Source organism: Mustela nivalis, assembly GCF_964662115.1.
Source record: "Mustela nivalis genome assembly, chromosome: 16".
NCBI lineage: Eukaryota > Metazoa > Chordata > Mammalia > Carnivora > Mustelidae > Mustela > Mustela nivalis.
Genome location: NC_139035.1, coordinates 36,888,551 through 36,910,392, shown reverse-complemented (window position 1 = coordinate 36,910,392; position 21,842 = coordinate 36,888,551). Strand labels below are relative to the sequence as shown.

The window sequence follows — 21,842 nt, the reverse complement described above, 5'->3', positions numbered from 1 at the left end:
TGATAAATCCACACTCAAAAATGTACATCCGCTTAGTTTGTGGCTGCAAGGTACAATGTGAAAATACTCACCAGAATGAGAAACTGATGGAGATTTCTCAGGAACACAGACTATTTGGCCCTTTGAACCTGAAGTTCTTTAATTACTAGCTTGTTTGAACGTGACTGGTTCAACATTTTCCTATAACTCTGATTTGCTTTACCATCAGTGTTTAACACTTCTTGCAACAACTCCTTTAACAACTACCTGTATGTGTCCTGTGACACAGGATACAGAAGGAAGGGCAAAGAAAGAGGAAGTCAGACATACGGAGACTGATACCTGCTCAGGTGCCCCCATTCTGAGAAGCCTTCTGTGTGACCATGTATGGTACCTGCAGGTATAATAAGTTTATAGATAACCCATTCACTGATTATCAGGATTCCTAATTATCACATAAACAGGAAAGAACAGATGAAATTTTTCTGCCCTTTTGTCATTATTGTTGTTATTGTCATCAGTCAACAAACATGCATTATTAAGATAACTCAATGGGTTCATTGAACAGTGGAATAAAAGACTTTTGATGGAAGAGGAAAATCATGGTCTGTCTCTGTTCTAAAAGCCTTATGCTGAAGCATTGCTATCATTGTGTCCCAAGCTCTACAACTTGATGCTCATTGTCATTTTAGTGTCCAAGCGATTGTCCTCCACCTGATTTACCATTTGCTTCTCCAATAAACAAGGTGTATGAGACAGACTTCAAATCTGGAACTGCCCTGTTAGCCATCCTGGTTTTAGTAGAATCAGTTCAAGTTGAGTACTTGTAATGCCAGAGGCTCATAGGACCATAGTGTTTTTTGTGTCAGGATCAACATTTATTTTTCTCACTTGTACGTTTGTGGTATTTGGGGATATTCTCTTAGGAACTTAATGAATCCTTCAATTCCAAAGAAAATCTTTGATCAAAAAAGTCTTCAAAATCATTATCACCTATACTCTTTAGAAGAAGGCAGTTAGGAATTCACACTGAGATATTGTTCTAACAGTAAGGATATTGAATATATTTCCCCTTTTCTTGTTTCCCTGTGAGCAAGGGCATACATTTTTGAGAACTTACATTGGTATGAATAACTGTCCATGTATCACACCCTTTATTATCACACCGATCTAACTGCATGAAAAAATCTAAGCACATTTTTTTTCTCTCATCTTAAAATGTATCAGACAAATCGGATAAATGTTTGCACTTATCTTTCCTCAGAGTAAAATTCATGAAGTCAGGATCAGAAATAAGCATTGAAGAAAAAATCTCTGGGTTCATCTAGAAGTAGTAATTCAAACTCTCCACCAGATTTTCCTTCTCATGTTATATTTTATAAGTAATTTTAATCACTAGTCATCATTTTACTTTTCCTCCTAGAGATCCAGGAGATATAATCAGTGGGAAACTGGAAGTGAAAAACAGATTTTCTTTCTGGTTCAACTATAGAATTCAAGTGTTCAGAGGGTTAAGTATAAGGCAACCCAGAAGAATACTATTCTTTTCAATTTTTATGAGTAGATAATGCACTCATATGTTTCAAAAATAAAAATGATGTAAAAAGGTATGCGAATGCCTGCAATTAACTTTCTTGGTTTTTTGTTTGTTTGCTTGTTTGTTTGTTGTTTTTTGTACCTTGAAAGAACGTAGGTCAGGAAATTCAAAATGTGTTTATACTGTTATCTTTGCCTGGATGACTTTACTCCACATTCCAACATATCTAAAACCTCCTAGCTTTTCTTTACAGAAGAGGGCACAAAAGTCATCAAATTCTTAAAGTAAGCATACTTCTGTAACCAGAAACTAGATGGGGGTGCGTGGGGAAAGAACATTGTCAAATTTGCCAAAGCCCTTGGCTGTCCCCTCCCAACTAGTTACTAAACAACCGCTCTCCCACTGCGAAGAATTTCACTATCCTCACTTTTAACAACATGGATTGGTTTTAAGTTATATGACTTTATTGAAATGGAATCTTACATGATGCATTCTTACTTCCATGTCTTTTTAATTTTTTTTTTTGCTAACCATAATATTTGTGCAATTTGTCCACGTTGTCTACAGTTGACATTCATTCATTTTAATTTCTAAGTATTCCACCGTTGTAAGAAACTACCACAATTTGCTTACCCACTCTACTGTTAAAAAACATTGTGTTATTTTCTATTTGTTTTTTGGCTATGAACATTTTTGCACATGCCTTTTGCTAAGCATGTCTATTTTTTTTTTTTTTTTTTTTTTTTATGGGAATCATGTGCGTATTTATTTCCCCCTTTTAGCATGTCTATTTTTTTAAATGATTTTATTGTTAAGTAATCTCTACACCCAACATGGGGCTTGAACTCACAACCCTGGGATCAAGAGTTGCATGCTCTACAGACCTAGCCAGCCAGGTGTCCCTGAGCACATCTCGTTTTGATGAACAAAAACCTAAGAATAGAATTGCTGGGTCATAAGAAGGACATATGGGTCTGTTCAGCAGTTTTCCACTGTGGTTTTGCTGCATGATATTGTCCCATCCTAACTGTACAGAACAGGCGAGTTCTTTACAATTCTTCCTATGATTTATTTATTTGAGAAATTCTGCTGGGTGGGCAGTGGTATCACATAGTGCTTTTAAAAATATATTTTTTAAAATTTTATTTTATTATGAGGCGCCTGGGTGGCTCAGTGGGTTAAAGCCTGTGCCTTCAGCTCAGGTCATGATCCCAGGGTCCTGGGATCGAGCCCTGCATTGGGCTCTCTGCTCAGCAGGGAGCCTGCTTGCCCCCTCTCTCTCTGCCTGCCTCTCTGCCTACTTGCGATCTCTATCAAATAAATAAATAAAATAATTTAAATTTTTTTTTTTTTTTTGCAACGTCAACCATCAGTGGCATTTTATTTTGGAAGTTTCTATGTATTCCATAGACATTCATTTCCTTTCTCTTACCACTCTCCCAACTCGTAAAAAAAATCAGAAAGACTTAAAAAACTTAACATAAAAAATCCTTATCTAGTTTCTCTAGTCTTAGGTTAAAAAAACTTCAGTGGGGCCTCCCCTTTATGACAATACTGCTTTTTAAAGAGAATTCATAGTCTGTCCTTAAGCTTGCTACAGACTTCTACTCCTTCCTGCGGAAAAATGGTCAATGTTTCTGCTGCCTTTTAATAAATTCCTTTCTTGATTATTACACATTATCATTCCCCACTTGACACCTTCTTAGAAACTTGATTGTTAGATGCATTTTTCATTTGGCAAAAATTCAATGTGGCTTTGCGTGGGATGTCTCAGTGTCAGAAACAGCAGTGTTGACGTTCTGGTTTTGAGAGGGAAAATATATAGAGAGATGCATACATTCCCAGAAGAACAAATGTAGGAGACTGAAATAGGGTGTGCACAGAGTTAAGAAGGCTGATAGACACTACTTGGTTTTGAATTCTGTGGCTGTCAGCCACCAAAGCCTGCGGTGTAGGCCAGAATAGAAATCCCTGCAGGAAGAAGTTTGGTTCGGCACTATGGAATGACAGAGTCGGTTTTCCTCTTGTTCCAAGTGCATCAGCACAGACACGCCCAAGGAGGAGCAGTATATGCTCATCTGCAACGAGCGGTTCACTGTAAGTGATCACTTATGAGCATTTCTGCAAACCCTCTGTCAAACCTAGGCACTGGGGAAAGAGAAAAGCAGCATCCTCTTAAAATATACTTCCAGCTCTAACTCACCCAAGACCCCAGGTCTCCTTAGCTTTGTGATTTGCAAGGCCAAAATGACGTTTAAGTACATGTCACTCTAGGTCATCCAGAAGCTGGTTCACTGGGGCCATCCCGGAAGATCCAGGCGTGCCCTCGAGAGCAGCAAGCCTACCCAGAAGGGTACGCCTTAACGATCTTCACGTCGTCCACAGGGCGGTCCTGGGAGTGTGTTTCCACCATTCCTACTCGATTCACCATTCCTATACCTTGGCAGATGCGGCCAAAAATGGTGTGCTTGCCATCAAGCCACTGGGTAGGGGCAAGCGTCACGAAAAACTGGTTGCCGTTGGTGTCTGGCCCTGCGTTGGCCATGGCGAGGATTCCAGCCCCCATGAATTTCAAGTCTGGGTGAAGTTCATCCTCAAACTGTTTGCCATAGATAGATGCACCACCTCGACCTGTTCCTGTTGGGTCACCTCCCTGGATCATGAAGTCTTTGATGATCCTGTGGAACTTTGTGCCATTGTAGTAACCTCGACATGCCAACTCAGCAAAATTCTTACAGGTCTTCGGAGCATGCTTCCAGTACAACTCCAGCACAATGATCCCCTTGCTGGTCTCCAAGTATACGTTGGGCGGCTGCCAGGAGTCTGGGGGTATCGCCGCCATAGCGCGGCCGACGGAATCTTGCAGCAAAGCTACTTCCGGTGTTGGTTCCCCGGGACCCTGCGCTACTCCGCGCACTTCCGGTCTCCGTGGTTCAACCTTTGCAATGCCAAGATTTGGGGGACTGAGACAATGATGAAGAAGGATCCCCCTTCCAAGGCCGGGAAGCTGGGATGCAAGACGAGAAGAAGCTGATGGCAAGGACGGAGAAAAGTGCAAGCTCCATCATAGAGGTGGTCTCTAGGTTCTAAAAATTTTTTATTTATTTATTTGAGAGAGAGAAAGAGCATGAGCAGGGATGTTGGGGGCCGCTGAGGCCCTGATAGATAGCCAAGCCTCTCAGGGTTATTGCCTGTTTGCACAGCTCCTGCCATCTCTGCTGACCTGATATCTCTCCCTTAGACTAGATACCCCTGACCCACTATCCTGGGCTAGACACTTGGTAGCATAAAAACTGCAGGGCAATGACTCCACACGTAAAAGCCTGGAAAAATCATCAGTTTATCTCCGGACTCCATGCAACAAAGACTAGATAACTTCAAAGAAAAACATCATATTCCTGCCTTCTCCGGACCCCAAGGACCTACTCATATCTTGTAATCAGACCACAAAGTCCTTGCCTATATTATGGCCACATCGGAATATAGTGTGCCTTATATATAAAATTTTCCTTTTGTACTACTAAAGGTTAAGAACAATGATTAGCGCTACCCTTCCTCTATATATAACTACTCATTACTAATCTGGGTTTGTTCCCTTTTATTCCATTAGTCACTGTAAAAAAATCTTCTGTACTGATGTAACCCTAGACACTGCCTATATAAGAAGCTTATTTATCAAATAAACGGGAGATGCCTGATTGCAAAAGTCATCCCTCTCGTGACACCGTCCATCCTTTGGGGACCCCTGAACCTGGCGAGGCTGGACCCTGGCACAGGGGTAAAGGCAAAGAAAGAGGGAGATGTAGACTCCCCGCAGAGCAGGGAGCCTGATGTGGGGCTCAATCCTAGGACCTCAGAATCATGACCTGAGCTGAAGGCAGACGCTTGGCCAACTGAGCCTCCCAGGTGCCCCTCACATCATGCTTTTAATTTGCACTACCCTCATGATTAATGAGGTTAAATAGCTTTTCATAAATTTGTTGACGATTTGGATATTTATTTATTTATATTTTTAATTAACATATGGTGTATTATTTGTTTTGGGGGTACAGGTCTGTGAATCATCAGTCTTAAACAATTCACAGCACTCACCACAGCACATCCCCTCCTCAGTGTCCAACACCCAGCCACCCCATTCCTCCCACCCTTATTCACTCTGGATATTTTTGTAACGTGCCATGCTAGTTTAAGTCTTTTCCTATTGGATGGTCTAGCTAGTTCTAATTAGTTGTAAGAGTTTTTGACATAATCTGGAAAAAACATCCTTTGTGAGTTATGCATTGTGAACCCCTTTTTCTTGCTCGGTAGTTTGCCTTTTTTTTTTTTTTTTTTTTTTTTACTTTCGTAAGATGTCTATGGTAAACATAAATTCCTCATTTTAAGGGGGGTGCAATTTATCAAGTTTTTTCATTTGATTCATGGTTTGAGTGTTTAAGGGAAATCTCTTTCATTTTGTTTAGTGGTTTTTTAATTTGTTTTTGCAGGGTGTTTTATTGTTTTTTGTTTGTTTGTTTGTTTGTTTGTTTGTTTTTTGTTTAATGTTTTGTTTTGGGGTTTTTGTTTGTTTGTTTCGTGTTTAAGAAATCTGGCCTGGGGCCTTGGTTCCTCTCTTTATCCCTTGCCTGGTGGACTTTCTCTCTCTCTCCATTGCTTGGAGGCTCTTGTGGCCAAGCCCACTGAGTGGGCCCCCCATATGGTCAGGCATAGGGCACATCCCAGACAATGTGTGGGCTCATCCCTGAGGCTGGCCCAGCTCAGGCAGGCATCCAAAGCTGAATGCTTAGCCCCTTGCGTCTCAATTTAGGCTGCTTGAACTACTGTTATAGCCAAATCGTTTTCTAGAATTTAGTTGTTCTGACCCCAGTAATCAGCATTCTTTGAGGGTCTGTTGTGTGCCAGGGGCTAAGGGTACAGCAGGGAATAGACACAAACTCAGATTTTATTTTAGTTCCTCTTGATAAAACGAAGCAACCATGTGGTGCATTTATTTACTTTCCTTTCTCTCCAGGAAGGAAATGAAATTGGCCCAGGGCAGGAGCCAAACACTAAACATTAATTTTACAGATAAAATGCCCAAATAATGATTCTATTGTAAAGAAAGGGAGAGTCCTGTGTTAGGGATGGAGTGGGATGGCCTGGAAGGAAGGGCCACTGGAATAATCAGTGTCCCCAATACCAAAGAATATTTTTTTTTTCCAGAGATCATCCTTACCGCGTAAAATGGGATTTCATAGTACAGAGATTCTCCTCCTTAATGTCTGCTTGTATTTGAAAATATTCTATCAGGTTGTGACTTTGAAAACTTATCAAAACATGGTAATAAGTGGAAACTATGCCACTGACTTCCATGATGCCCAGCCTTTCATTTTTTCAGTCCTGGTGAGGCAGCAGAAGCAGAAGCAAACCAAGTGCTGAGCCAGCCAGTCCAGCCACTTGGCACTTGCAAAGCCCCCACAAAGGAAAGCAAGAGAGAATAACCTTATATAGATGGCAAGAGATGGGCAACAAGGCGGGCAGGGTTCAGAACTTTGTAGGAATTCTTGAAAGGCAAGAGTTAAATTCAACAGAAGAAGAGAGACTCTGGTGAGGATGACGATTTTGGAATTTACAACGTTTAGAGACCAAATCTTCATGAAACAATTTTGGAATGGATAATACTGGGCAGAAGTTAAGATCAGAGTAAATGCTGGCTTTGTTTATTGCCTACATAGCTTTTAGAGAATAAACCTGTTGTGCCAGAAATATATAAATAAATAAAGAGGAAAAGAAGAGAAGAAATCTATGCCTGACCCAAGGTCACAAATATATTTGCCCATTTTTTTCTTTGAGGAAACTCGTGGTTTTACGTTCACAGTGATATCCGTGACCATGACAAAATGGTCATGGTGTGAAGCAAAGAACCAAGATTCATTTTCTTCCATGCAGATAACCAACTATATGACACCTTTCACTAAAAGGAGCTTCCTTTCCCTTATTTCTCTGTAGCAGTTTGTCATAAACCAATTGATGATGTATATTTGGGGCTTGTTACGTGACTCTCAGTTGTCAACTTTGGGTCTGTTTGGTTATCTCAAACAAATGCTGCCATGTCTTCTTTGTTCCCTCCTCTTATCTCTACTCCATCTATCTTCTCCATCTTGGAGATGGCTTTCCATCTTTTATATTCCATTTGAATTTTAGAATCAGTTTATCCGTTTTCATCAAAATGCTACTGAGTTTTATTATGACGCATTATATCTGTCAGTCAGTTTGGGACGGATTGACATCTATACAACACGATGAAGAAAGGGATTTTTGTCTCCTGTTGGAGGAGTTGGTCTGGGGCCTTTTCCACCACAGGAGAAGCAGAAGGTTCCAGGCAAGCTGTTCTAAATAATGAGTTCAGGGTCCTGCATAAGAAACGTTTGTAGGCCCATCTCATTAAATGGACATTCGCTTAGCATTGTTGGTTTGCCACACTCCTGGGAGCTTCACAGCTGTAATTTGAAGCCAACCCCTCTATTTGGAGGGCAGGGAGAGACAGAAGAGAGGGAGGCAGGCCACTTTAGGTTGGTAGGTGGCCAGTGTAATAGGCAAAGGAAACTTACCTGTGAGGCTTGTCTTGGGCAGTGAGAAGACAAATGGATGCCTGTACCTGCCCATCTATAAAGAGGCCTAAGCTGGGCTCAGTCACATACACCATGCAGGTGTTCTCAATACCACATCACTGTCTCAAAGATATGTCCTTGAAGCAGGCTGGGGAGTGAGAAAGAGACCGTGGAACACACATTCCAAGGGCAAAGGAGGAGTCAGGAGCCTTCGAGTGCCCAAGTCCAGCTCACAGGCCAACTAGTGGTCTCATCTTTTTTTTTTTTTTTAATTTATTTTTTATTTATTTTCAGCATAACAGTATTCATTATTTTTGCACCACACACAGTGTTCCATGCAATCCGTGCCCTCTATAATACCCACGACCTGGTACCCCAACCTCCTACCCCCTGCCCCTTCAAAACCCTCAGATTGTTTTTCAGAATCCATAGTCTCTCATGGTTCACCTCCCCTTCCAATTTCCCCAAACTCCCTTCTCCTCTCTAACTCCCCATGTCCTCCATGCTATTTGTTATGCTCCACAAATAAGTGAAACCATATGATAATTGACTCTCTCTCTTTGACTTATTTCACTCAGCATCATCTCTTCCAGTCCCATCCATGTTGTTACAAAAGTTGGGTATTTATCCTTTCTTTTTTTTTTTTTAAAGATTTTATTTATTTATTTGACAGAAGAGATCACAAGTAGACAGAGAGGCAGGCAGAGAGAGAGAGAGGAGGAAGCAGGCTCCCTGCCAAGCAGAGAGCCCAATGCGGGGCTCTATCCCAGGACCCTGGGATCACGACCTAAGCCGAAGGCAGAGGCCTTAACCCACTGAGCCACCCAGGTGCCCCGGTATTCATCCTTTCTGATGGAGGTGTAATACTCCATAGTGTATAAGGACCACATCTTCCTTATCCATTCATCCATTGAAGGGCATCCTGGTTCCTTCCACAGTTTGGCGACCGTGGCCATTGCTGCTATAAACATTGGGGTACAGATGGCCCTTCTTTTCACTACATCTGTATCTTTGGGGTAAATACCCAGTAGTGCAATTGCAGGGTCATAGGGAAGTTCTATTTTTAATTTCTTGAGGAATGTCCACAGTGTTCTCCAAAGAGACTGCACCAACTTGCATTCCCACCAATAGTGTAAGAGGGTTCCCCTTTCTCCACATCCCCTCCAACACATGTTGTTCCTGTCTTGCTAATTTTGGCCATTCTAACTGGTGTACGGTGATATCTCAATGTGGTTTTAATTTGAATCTCCCTGAGGGCTAGTGATGATGAACATTTTTTTCATGTGTCTGATAGCCATGTGTATGTCTTCATTGGAGAAGTGTCTGTTCATATCTTCTGACCATTTTTTGATATGATTGTCTGTTTTGTGTGTGTTGAGCTTGAGGAGTTCTTTATATAAATGGTGCTGGGAAAACTGGACAGCTATATGTAGAAGAATGAAACTTGACCATTCTCTTACACCGTACACAAAGATAAACTCAAAATGGATAAAAGACCTCAACGTGAGACAGGAATCCATCAGAATCCTAGAGGAGAACATAGGCAGTAATCTCTTTGATATTAGCCACAGCAACTTCTTTCAAGATATGTCTCCAAAGGCAAAGGAAACAAAAGCGAAAATGAACTTTTGGGACTTCATCAAAATCAAAAGCTTCTGCACAGCAAAGGAAACAGTCAACACAACAAAGAGGCAACCCATAGAATGGGAGAAGATATTTGCAAATGACGGTACAGACAAAAGGTTGGTCTCATCTTTTTGATGACATTCCCTAAAAGACCTAATGGAAAGAGTTTGGTATCTGAGTCAGATTTGGGCTCAGAATCCGACATGGCTGCTGATGAGAAATGTTTGGGGATGTATACTCAGTCTTTCTCAACTAATTCCCTCATCTGTAAAATATAATACCAATGTTAGAGTTTTGTTTGAGGAAATTAAATGCAATTAGAGTTAGAGTTTTGTTTGAAGAAATTTAATGCAATGATTTATGTAAAAGTTAGGAAAATGGTCAATAAGCAGAAGGACTTTTTAGAAAAGAAATCTTCTGTTAAACTATTTAAATGACCTCTTTTATCTGACATACTCAGATTGTATTTTAGTTCCTCTTGATAAAATGAAACAACCATGTGGAACATTTACTTTCCTTTCTCTCTAGGAAGGAAATGAAATTGTGTTATCATCAGTATTCTAGGGGGATCCGCTCACTTATTTCTGGGCAATGTTCCTCTTTATTTTTGAGAGCTAAGCAGTTTGGCTGTTAAATGCTTCATACTGCTGTCACTAGAGTTCAGCTGTGTGGTTTGGGTCATTTTCAGACATTTTCCAGTATTCACCATCCTCTATGGGTGAATATCAGTGTATCTTCAAGCAACAAATATCTATGGCTGGTCCAAGAGGGAAAACACGAAGGTCAGGTTTGTGTCTTTATCTATGCCCTTTGCAGAGACTAAAAGAAATAATCTGAGTGGAAGACAGGATAGTTATTAAGGGACCAGTTTTAGCCCAGATAGTTATTAATCAATGAAGTCTTGACATTGACAAAGATGCCTTCTACAATTTATAATTTAGTGCTTTTGCCAGAAATATAATGCTGGGCTCAAGGTCCTTCACTCTGATCCATTGCCACTGAGAAATCCTTGAATTTGTCACGAGCCCTTGTCCCTTTAGGATGCTTGACCCTCTACCATCTAATTTTCCATGCACACTCTATCTGTGCTGTAAACATCCCTCTGGGAAATTTCCCTTTACTCTCCAATTGGTATAATCCCAAAGTCAGTTAATTTGGCATCACTGATACTCAAGAAAACTAAATACTGGCAGAATAATTGTGTTGGGACTATATTTGGTCTTTTCACAATATAGACTTGCATGCTTTCTCTATTCCAGTTAGGCTGTGACGTGTTTGGAAAGAAAATTTAACTACATGTCTTTTTTATTCCTGCCTTCTTACTGGGAACTCACCCTAGTGAATGAAGACAGGACATCCCTGGAACATGGCAGAGAACATAACTCAGCACTGTGCTCTGATCCCAGAAGAAACTGCCACACACACACACACTGTACCATATTCCTACTTTTTCTCAAGTACTCAAAGAAAAATGATGTCTGTATGTGGACAAGAAGCTAACAAATGCCCCCACAACAGTGAGAAGTTCTGAGGATTATAATTGTAAATACAGAATTCCAGAGAGCTTTTGTATCAAGTTCATGTCATACTCCCAGGACTTGGAGCTTAATTGGAGAGCCTCATTAGACCCCGCCCCTCCCCTTTAGTGACTCGAATCTATGGCATTACCAAGACTTAGTTCCTTGGTTCAGATCTCGATTTATTACTGACTTAGAACCTCTCTTCAGCCTGATTCAGGACATCTGAGGACACAGAGTCCCAGTGCACTGTCTCTGAGACGCCCCACCATGTCCCCCACGGTGCAGAGAATTTTCCCTGCACTGCTCTTCCTTGGGCTCCTGTTTCTACTGCAGTGCCCATCCATTTTAGGCGGTGAGTACACAAGTGGCAGGGAAGAGGGGAGAGTTTAAACCAAGGTATGGGAAAGAATTCCTGGTTAAGAATTAGTTAAATAGGGATGCCTGGGTGGCTCAGTTGGTTGGACGACTACCTTCGGCTCAGGTCATGATCCTGGAGTCCCGGGATCAAGTCCCGAATCGCACTCCCAGCTCCATGGGGAGTCTGCTTCTCTCTCTGACCTCCTCGTTCATGCTCTCTCTCACTGTCTCTCTCTCAAGTAAATAAATAAAATCTTAAAAAAAAGACACTTAGTTAAATATAACCAAATGGTGAAAATTCAGTACAATTTTGGAGAAGTACAATGGGGTATTTATTAAGAAATATATTTACATTAAAAAAGGAAATATATTTAAATCATTTTAGTCCTTCCCATAAAGGATATAATGGCTCAGAAATCAGAATATTACAAACCTATGAGGAGCTGATCTAGTCACAAAAAATCCTTTTTGTCTTTATATTAATGTATTATATTTAAATGGATGATTTCCAATTTTCAAAGAATTCTTCCATAGGGCTTATGATTTTTCTATTGCTTTAATAACTGAGTAGAATTTTTTGCCATCTGGAAAGCAAAATTTTATATTATTATAAATAATGAGTGAATTTATCAGAGTAAGATTACAAAGCATGTATAAACTGAAAACATTAAGTCTAAGGTATTATATTGCAAGTCAAGGAATAATTGTTCCATTGAAAGGGTTTGCAAGGACCTGCAGGCCACTAAGTTAGTGTGATTATGAATGCAGACAAGAGTACTTCTTTCCATTTATAAGTGCAAATACGCCAATGAAAGTAACATTTCTTATTCATCTGCTGATGTAATTTCTTCTGTAAAAGAAAGACTTTCTAAGACTTTGACATAGAGCATTTTGCTCAGAATGGCAAAATCACTCGACAGAGAAGAGCTTTTTCCCAAGAGCTCTTTTTCAATGGAGATTTATGTATCCTACTCTTGCGATGTTGGCTATTTCCCCAACTTCCGATGATACAAGGATTCCATGGCAAGTAGAGAGAATGCGGAGGTCCAAGGGGCCATCTTGTAATCCTTCATTAAGATTAATTTTTGGGGTCCCAGAATGATCCCAACCTCTTCAGGCTTTATGAGTGCTCTTAATACCACAGAGTGACTTCAAAGTTGGTTTTCTTTTCTTTTCTTTCTTTATTTATTTGAGAGAGAGAGAGAGTGAGCACGAGAGGGGGAGGGTTAGATGGAGAAGCAGACCTCCTGCTGGGCAGGGAGCCCAAAGCAGGAGTCAGTCCTGGGACTCCAAGACCGTAACCTAAGACTGAGGTAGTCACTTAACCAACTGAGTCACCCAGGTGCCCCAGAGTTGTTTTTCTAAGGGGAATACTAAAGTTTTTATTACTTTGGAAGTTTTCTACATCATAATGATAGTTATTTGAAGTAAAGTTTTAATGTTAGGTTAAAAAAAAATCAAATATCCTGGGTGATTCTCCTCCATTGGGAATTGAAATGGCTGTTATTCTTCCAAAGCTTAACTGCACGGCAATACTCTCATTGTCTTCCCGGAGCTCAATTAGCTCCTCTTCCTTTATGAATCAGGGAGGGTAGATTATGTCCAAGTCATAGAGACTTGTCACAATTCCTTCAGGTTTTTCTCTATTTATCCCCTTCTCTTCCATTCCTTCAAAAGCCCACCTTACTTCTGGTCCATGTTCAGGATAAGATACATTCTTATCCCAAGTTTACCTCAGGAGGTTACCTCTTCTTCATCCTTAGTAACAACGAGCTGCTGCCCCTAAGCCCTTGCTCACATCATCACTCCAACACAAAATGCCTGTGTGTATCTCATCTATCAAAGGAGCTTTTATCCAAACCTTAAGATAGACTTCCATAACCACCCATTGACTTATTTCACTAAGCATGATACGCTCTAGTTCCATCCACGTTGTCGCAAATGGCTAAGGGGGTAGGAGAAGAATAAGTGAAACTAGATGGGATTGTGAGGGAGACATACCATAAGTGACTCTTAATCTCACAAAACAAACTGAGGGTTGCTGGAGGGAGGGGGGTTGGGAGAAGGGGGGTGGGGTTATGGACATTGGGGAGGGTATGTGCTTTGGTGAGTGCTGTGAAGTGTGTAAACTTGGCGATTCACAGACCTGTACCCCTGGGGATAAAAATATATGTTTATAAAAAATAAAAAATTTTTAAAAAAATAGAGAAAAAAAAAGAAAATATACAATTCTAAACTATCATTATTTGATTCCAGTCCCAGTGAGACCATACGGAGACAGACTTTTTGTCATTGCTTCAGAGTACTTCTGAAAATCTACATTTTCATGCAAGTTTCATCCAACTTCTTAGTTTGAGGGCTCCTAATGAAATTATTTAGTTAGAGGTAATGACTTGGTTGGAGGACTTTAGCAATCAGGGGCGGGGAGACCGGACCCAGAGTATCCTTCTCCCCCCCCCCCCAACCACTCAGTGGTGAAATCTTTGAAAAGCAGAAATGAGTTATTATCTAAAGAGTCTCAGTGCACTGATTTTACTAACCATTTGTCTCACTTTTTATTTTTTAGAGGTGTGTTGCCCAGTACCAGAACTGGAGAATGGCAAAATCATTTCACAACGCACTAGCTCTGTGAATAGCTGTGCTTATTTCTATGATGATGTAGTTTATTATGAGTGTTATAAGAAACAGCAGTTTGAAGCTAGATGCCAAGAAGATGGCACGTGGTATCCCAAAACACCAACATGTGATGAGAGTAAGAGCTTATGGAATTTTATGTTATTTTTTCTTTACCTTTTTTAAATCTACATTCAGGTTGGTTTACACATAGTGTATTATTAGTTTTGGGGTAGAATTTAGTGATTCATCACTTGCATGTAACACCCAGTCCTGGTTATATCAAGTGTCCTCCTCAGTGCCCATCACCCAATTACCTCATCCCCCCACACCACTCCCCTCCAGCAACCCTCAGTTGGTTCCATGTTTCTGTGTACCAAAGTGATGGAGATTACTGAGGGAAGGTTTCAAATTAAGAAGAATTTGTACACCCTGCATGATTTTTGGAGTGAATACATTTGTTAAAAATCATTGCCCACCTCCAATCCAACTTTCTTTTTCCTCCTCATTGTTTATTCCCTTTCTCTTGACCTTCCTGCTTTTCTTTTCTGAATCAGTAAAAATAGGCCACATCTAATATAATAGATCAGCTGACGTTTTCAATTATTGCCTTCTGTTTCTTGGTGTTTATTGTCTTGTCTTCTCTTCTGTCTGTTCATATGCCTTAATCTGCAGTTCAAGAACCACCCAAATCTGTTTGAACCCATCTTTCTAAACTTGCTTCCTTTCCTCCACAAACTTCCTTCCTTCCTTCTGCTGTCTCTAAGTTCTCCTTCAGACTCTCCCCCAGTGTGAAATGCCTACCTCTCCCTCACCAAGAGCATTTAGGTGCTCAACAAAATCCTACATCTCCCACTGTTTTTCCATGGCCCTGTCTATTGATGGTCAAGAACAATGATCCCTGCTGGACGGTGATGTTTCTTCTTGCCTTGCATGTGAGAAAGAGCCCTAAAGGGGTTCACATTGCTGTGTTCCAGAAGATCTTCTAAAGTAATATTGTAAAGTCTCATCACTATAAAATATTATCTCTCAACTGGCACTTCAACTGTGCCTTTACCAGGCCAATTCAATGTCTGAATAGATTTACAGGTTCGGGATGATGCAGTCTGTAATGTGACTAGTACATTCTATGGCCACGGTCTCAGTACCACGCCTCTTTTGCTGTGAGTGGGTTTTCTAGTTGCACATAGTGTAATTCATTTCCAATTATTAAACAATATAATGTTCAGATAAAAGTGTGGACTGAAGTCCCACAAACAGAAAAGGCAAACTCATACCTGGAGCACTTGTGTATTTCTGTCAAAAGACATACTTGTCCCTTCTAGGTAGAAGGGATGCAATATAGTCAACTTACTACCAAGTGGCTTTGTAGTTATCTCAAGGGATGGTATCATATTAAAGACTTATTATTAAAGACTTAACGTTGTGGCTGGCAGTATAAAGATTCAGTGACAGCCTTGGTAAGTGGCAGTCCATGTTGTTGTGCGCATGCTTCTTCTTCATCCATACCACCCCTTTGCTCCTCTTCTTCTTGTGACAGCACTGGAAAGGCCAATGGCAGAAAATGGCTGACTTTAAGTTGCTGAGATATTGTTTAATTGTTTAATTCCTACCCTAATGGGGATGCTCTTTGCTGGTGTTAACATGCAAAATAAAAACTTTGCATTTCCTGTCATTCCCATATATCAGGTCACCTACTTCTACCTACCCCAGATCTCCCTGGGCCTAGTCTTCCAATCTTTGCCCTTAAAGGCACTGCCAAACAAGCCATTCATTCTGGGCCATTCCAGGCTCATTTCATCTATCTTTAGCCCACGTCTTTTTCCAACAAAGTGAATGAGCAGATCATCTAAGATTTTTCCTTATTACTGTCTTTCCATGATCCGCCTCTAAAGCAGCTTCTGTCCGTTTAGCTTACACATACCCAAAATACACATCTGTGAGTAAGGCTTGGCTTCTCTCTCTTCTGTCAGTTGGTTATATTGAAGACTCCACATAGCCATGACTGTGAGCTCAAGAGGCACTTGTGCAACAGTGGATGGGCATAAGGAGGACCTAGGCTTCCTATGTGGGTGGGCTGCTTGTGCCATCTGGTCCTTGCAAATGCTCAATCCCAGATGACAACTTCCATTTTATAATGAATTATTTGTTGTCTGCTTGGCCTTATAACTTGGTTCTGATTGACCAAAATCATGATTTTGGCACATGCTCACTTCATGACCGAGTATCAGGCACAGCTTCTATCAGGACCAAACAACATATCAAGAGTTATATCTTAAACAGCACATTGCATGGCCTTGCTTCAGGATCTCAAGGGTATATGCTATGATGGTCCCGTTGATATTTGCATGCTTTCTGACTATAACCACTTTCAATGTACAAGGCTCTGCTGCATCTTAAGTTAAAAGCAGCAGGACAATTACACTGCAACTGCCTCAATAGAACAAAAGATGTTCTTAGTGTTCTAGGCACTTAGGAATTTACAAGGATTTAGGAGGTCTGCACCAGGAACCCAGATGGATTATCTATCTATCTATCTATCTATCTATCTATATTTATCTCAACATGCTGGTTTCTTCTTGCTCTTTCAGTATAATTAATATAATGTCATTGTTATTCTGGATCAATGTGGATGTTCAGATAATATAGTATCATCAGACTCTATTATGACAGGGGCAAGGGAGTTATCATACATGATGGCTGAAACTACAAATACATGATTTGATTCTTCTGTGTGTATGCAAACTGTCTCTGACCCTCTTTTTAGATAGGGAAGGAAAGAAGGCATATGCTAAACCAGTGGTCATCATTTCCCCAAAGATACAAAAATCTACTCTAGCAAAGATATCAAATCTGAAATGAGAACGAAAATGTTGTTGAGTTTTGAATAGTCGACTATAATTCCCCAGAATCCTAACTTCTCTTGTAGACTGGGGAAGTAAATAGTAATAGAATGGGGAGCAGCTTCAGTTCTTTAAGAGTGGCACCAATTCCCCCATTTCCCCTTCCACCTTGGTATATGATATGTTTTGTAATATGCTGTCTTTGCTTGAGGGGGGATAGGGATGAGCAAGATCAATGGCTTCTACTTGACTTCTTGGATATGACAGGTCTTACCCCAAAAGCCAAGAACTCAACGTGGGGGTTGAACAAAGTATTAATTTTAGCCATTCCCATTATCCATTTGAAGATATGAGATGACCACCAGGTGGTCTAATGATGGGGCCAGGATGGTTCCTCAGCCTGAGGCTTACAGGAGGGCAGCCCAGGTCTTGGGTTGGGCTAAGTGTTCCCCTGAGCAGAGAAGATGACAGGACAAAATGGAGCCTCCTACAAAACACACAGATTATGGAATGAGTTATTTTTTATATTCAATAAGCTCACGCTTTCTCACTTTTATCTCTCACCGTCAAGACTGTGAATTCCCTCCTGAGGTTGCCCACGGATATTACGAAGAAACGAAAAGATTGTGGGCATTCATACAAAATGAAGTGATATATAGATGTGACAAAGGATACACTCTGGTTGGAGAGGCCAAACTCTCTTGCAGTTCTTCACGCTGGACCCCTGAAGCCCCTCAGTGTAAAGGTAACTCCAGCTCCCTTTTCAGTCAGGCGGGTGGAAGGGTCACAAAAGCATGGAAGCGTTTGATTTAATTTGTTTTGATTTATTTGAAATCGTGACTGTGTTCAGGAGGCAAACAGTACAAAGGGAATACATAAACATCAACCTCCCTTCCTCTTTCCCCCAGTCACAAAAATTCAGCCCCTATGCCCACTTTCCTGTATATTTCCAGAAAAATCCTGCACAGGACCCATTTCATCTATGGCCTGTGGCAAAATTTTTATGCAAGCTTGCTCTAGCATGAATGTGGGCTCTCATGGGCTAATTGCAAACATCACGAAGTGGTAAAGACTTCCATCACAGCCTCATGCAAGGCCTCACGGGCTCCTGCTGTGTTGTGGGGACAGGACAGGTAAAGGTCATGTCTGACTTTTACAGGCACACAGGTTAATAGCATGTTGCCATCAGCAACTCCGGGGATGATTGGCCACCATAGTCCATTACACACAGAGGCCATTCGGTAGGAGGGAACATTTCATAGTTCATGTCTTGCTGGGATCGAGAGATAAGGGATACTTACTTTGATAGCTGAGGACTGGGGGTCACATGCTTTTTAAAATATCCTATCATGTTCTTGAAAAGTATGAAGACCTTGGGCAAGGTTCTTAACCTGTCTGTATCTCAATTTTCTCCCAGAAAATGGGAGTGATAACAGTCCTTACCTCACAGAGCTGAATCACATAAAATGTTCAGCCTGAGTCTGATATATCAGTGTGGCCAATGCTCAACCAAAATGCTAACAAATATTACTGTTACCGAAACCAAAGATAAAACAATTCACAGCACCTGTGATAGTTAATTCTTATAATCCTAACCTGTTGTCATGTCTTTTTCTTTAGATTTACATATTGCTTAAAACTGTGTTTTCGTTGTAGCTCTGTGTCCAAAACCAGAAATAGCCCATGCAAAGCTGTCTGTGATTAAGTATCAATATCTTCAGTCTTCAAATGTCACCATCCAGTGTGACTCTGGCTATGAATTGGTTGGTCCCCAAAGTGTCACATGCTTAGAGAGCAGAACCTGGTACCCTGAGTTGCCCAAGTGCGAGTGGGTAAGTGACATGATTCAAGAAAAGCTCCTGTGGTAGCCAGTCCTAAAATAGGGGCCTCCCTCTAAACACTGTCCCAGCCCGCAGTGGTGAGATCTGAGTTGTCAACAGTCAGTTCTGAGTCCTTCAGAGGAACTTTTTTCTTTTTTGAACACTGTGGTTCAGTAGAAGTGGCAAGCTTTCCTCTCTCACTACAGGAGAAAGAAAAACGAAGCCCCTTAGGGAGAAGAGGGTCTCAGGTACCTGGGACTTTTTATAGACTATATAATATACTGTATTCCATTTCTGGATGGTCTCAGAAACATCTGGATGTCTCTGTCCTCACAGAAGCCCCCTACGAAGCTGTCTCAGAACTGATCCCTATCCCTCCAGGAAGGACCATGTTGGGACCCAGGATGTTTTCTGGTTTTCCTGCTCACCAGGCAGTTCTGGGCTTGGTCTTGGCTCTGAGCTATAGTCCTGTCATTGCCAAGAGTCACTCCTCAACCCTGCTCCTTCTTGATTTGAAGAGAAGCCACTCAACCACACTCATCCTCTACTCTCTTTCAGGTGATCCCCGAAGGCTGTGAACATGTCCGCAAAGGCAGAAAGATCATTCAGTGTCTCCCCAACCCAGTGGATGTGAAAATGGCCATGGAGCTGTATAAGTTGTCTTTGGAGATTGAACTACTGGAACTACGGAGAGACAAGGAAAAGAAATATACTATGGAGACAACACTGTAATTTCCCCTAAAAGAGAGAGAAAAATGTGCCACCTTCAATACAATAGAGATCCCTTCAGGTCATCAGCTCTACTCTCTCCTTCGCACCATCATTTATGGTAGTAAATGTCTAGAAAGGATAATTTGTTCACATTTAGTGCTTTGTGACTGTAGAGTTATTGATGATCTTGTAGCTGGTGGTTTTCCTTTTCTGGACACAAAGTGCACATTTTTTTTCAAGTAAAGAAATTATGTATCAGAAATGATTTTGCCTTTGTGGTCATTAGGACTCTGTCCTTAATGAGGTCCCTAAACACACCCATTCCAGAAAGTTAATACACTTCCTGAGTGTAAGGATCTTGGACTTGGGCTCACAGCCAAGCCTTTCCCAGGTTGCCTCACTGCACACTTGCACACGTGCTAATCCCTCAACTCCTCAGTATTTAGAGTCAATGTCAACACACCCCATGTTCCTAGTTTGTTCTCCCCATTTGAAGGGAGTCCTGCCCTTTACAAACCCTTGTGCCCTTGCCCTCTGCCTAACTAATGCTACGTCTCGACATCTGCCTGACAAGAAAGGGATTTGTGTTTGTGCCTGGACCTCCTTCTTCCATTTTGAGAAAACAAACTCTGACAGACTGATGCACGAGGCCCACCCGGCGGTCACCTGTGCATCCCCAGGTCCTCCCTGGTCCTTAACAAGAAAAGTGACATGGCCTGAGCAGGTGCCCCACCCATGAGGAGAAACCCTTATCCATCATCCGTACATCTTGGGGTACCCTGGACACTGCTGTTCCTTCTACTCGCCACGTCGTCCAAGGGTTGCCTCCTCTGAAATCTCTCATTTGTGTCCCAGCCCTTTCGCTTGTCTCTTCCCTCCCTCTTTGTTCATAGGCCTCTGTGGGGGAGCACGGGCCACTTTTGTTCTTATTTCCCCAAATATACTCTGCACAGGCCCTGGGGGCTCAGAGGCTTTCACTGAACTTTAGAGGCAACAGAAACTTAGAGAATCCGACCCAACACAGAGGTCTCTGCTGACCGTCCTGAAAGCTATTTGCCTGCTCCTCCTGATTGTAGGAAATCTGTAGATTTTAATTGGGATTTCCTCTTCGACAAGGATTTGTGGGTCACTGGTTTCCTTGGAGGATGGCCCCGGAAAGCAGTGTTTAGCGAGTGGATAGTGAGAAGGGAGGACCGCTGAAGGAAGGAGATTGACTGGGGTGATTATTGTGCTTGGTGACGGGGGCTCAGGGAGGCTGACTGTGCTCCGAGAGCATGGGGGACACATTCTGCGTAGTCCTTCCAGGGGTGAGGACGTGGGGCATCTTTCCACCGATTCTGTCCTTCCATGAGAGAAGCCTGGCTCCAGCAGCTTTGGCAGCCAACCCTGTAGCCCCACTGAACATGCTCTGGAGGCAGGGCTCAAGGTCAGGTGCAGAGTGCCTGGTAGAGGAGGGTACCCTGGGGGGCCAGCAGCATCCTCCTGTGTAGGGACCGGGGCAGATCACAGCTGGCCTGGGCCGTACTCCCTCTTCTCTGTGGCTCTCCTTCGACCTCTCTTCTGGCCTGTCCCTCTTTCTCTACTCAGAACTCCCCCTTCATCAGACCCCTGCATTATTTGGCATTAGTTGGCTCCAACAGAATTCTTTTCATTTTCTTAGAGAGTCATTGGACTTTCCACCTACGACTGGACTCCTGGCTTATAGATGGCTTTTGTTACGTGCAGTCTCACCAAATATTTACTACACCTGCCTGAAAAACAACTTGATTACAATTTATAAATAAGTTAAAAATCCATTATGGCAAATGTCCAGTTTTCCCTATTGGTTTAGGGTGTGAGGGTGCACCATGAGCCCCAAGGCTGCCTCAGGCATTTTCTCAGGGGTAGAACATCAGCTACTGGTCATTTAAATTAGTGGGCATTTAATTTTTTATTTTATTTTATTATCTATTTATTTTGACAGAGAGAGAGCACAAGCAGGAGAGATGGGCAGAAAGAGATGTGGGGTCCCAGCTGAGCAGGCAGCCCAATATGGGGCTCATGACCTGAGCTGAAGGCAGACATTTAACCTACTGAGCCACCCAGGCACCTTTCGTGTGCATCTTAAATATTATTTTCCACTTTATTTACTGAAAATATGATCCATGAACATAGAGAAGCCTGCTAAGTTTCTAGGTGAGACTGAAAGACACAGAAAAGCCTTATCAGAAGAATTTATAAGGAGGAATTTGTTCAGTTGGATGCTCACT

At 41.7% G+C, this 21,842-nt stretch overlaps 1 protein-coding gene and 1 pseudogene across 2 annotated transcripts in view; one reads left to right on the top strand and one right to left on the bottom strand.

The window, feature by feature from the left end:
• The window catches only part of LOC309849959 (C4b-binding protein alpha chain-like), a 56,696-nt gene extending 36,841 nt beyond the window's left edge, over nucleotides 1-19,855 (top strand). The window contains exons 13-20 of the mRNA XM_082703052.1: nucleotides 3,551-3,613; nucleotides 3,791-3,869; nucleotides 3,964-4,530; nucleotides 11,440-11,601; nucleotides 14,173-14,358; nucleotides 17,634-17,807; nucleotides 18,719-18,894; nucleotides 19,441-19,855. Coding sequence (XP_082559178.1) covers nucleotides 3,551-3,613; nucleotides 3,791-3,869; nucleotides 3,964-4,530; nucleotides 11,440-11,601; nucleotides 14,173-14,358; nucleotides 17,634-17,807; nucleotides 18,719-18,894; nucleotides 19,441-19,614 — 1,581 coding nt within the window. The 3' untranslated portion in view covers nucleotides 19,615-19,855. The remainder of the gene's footprint in view (nucleotides 1-3,550; nucleotides 3,614-3,790; nucleotides 3,870-3,963; nucleotides 4,531-11,439; nucleotides 11,602-14,172; nucleotides 14,359-17,633; nucleotides 17,808-18,718; nucleotides 18,895-19,440) is intronic.
• Nucleotides 3,735-4,578, bottom strand: LOC309849923 (peptidyl-prolyl cis-trans isomerase-like 1 pseudogene; annotated as a pseudogene). The gene has a single exon. The product of its transcript is annotated as a peptidyl-prolyl cis-trans isomerase-like 1 pseudogene (transcript).
• Nucleotides 19,856-21,842: the final 1,987 nt, after the last annotated feature.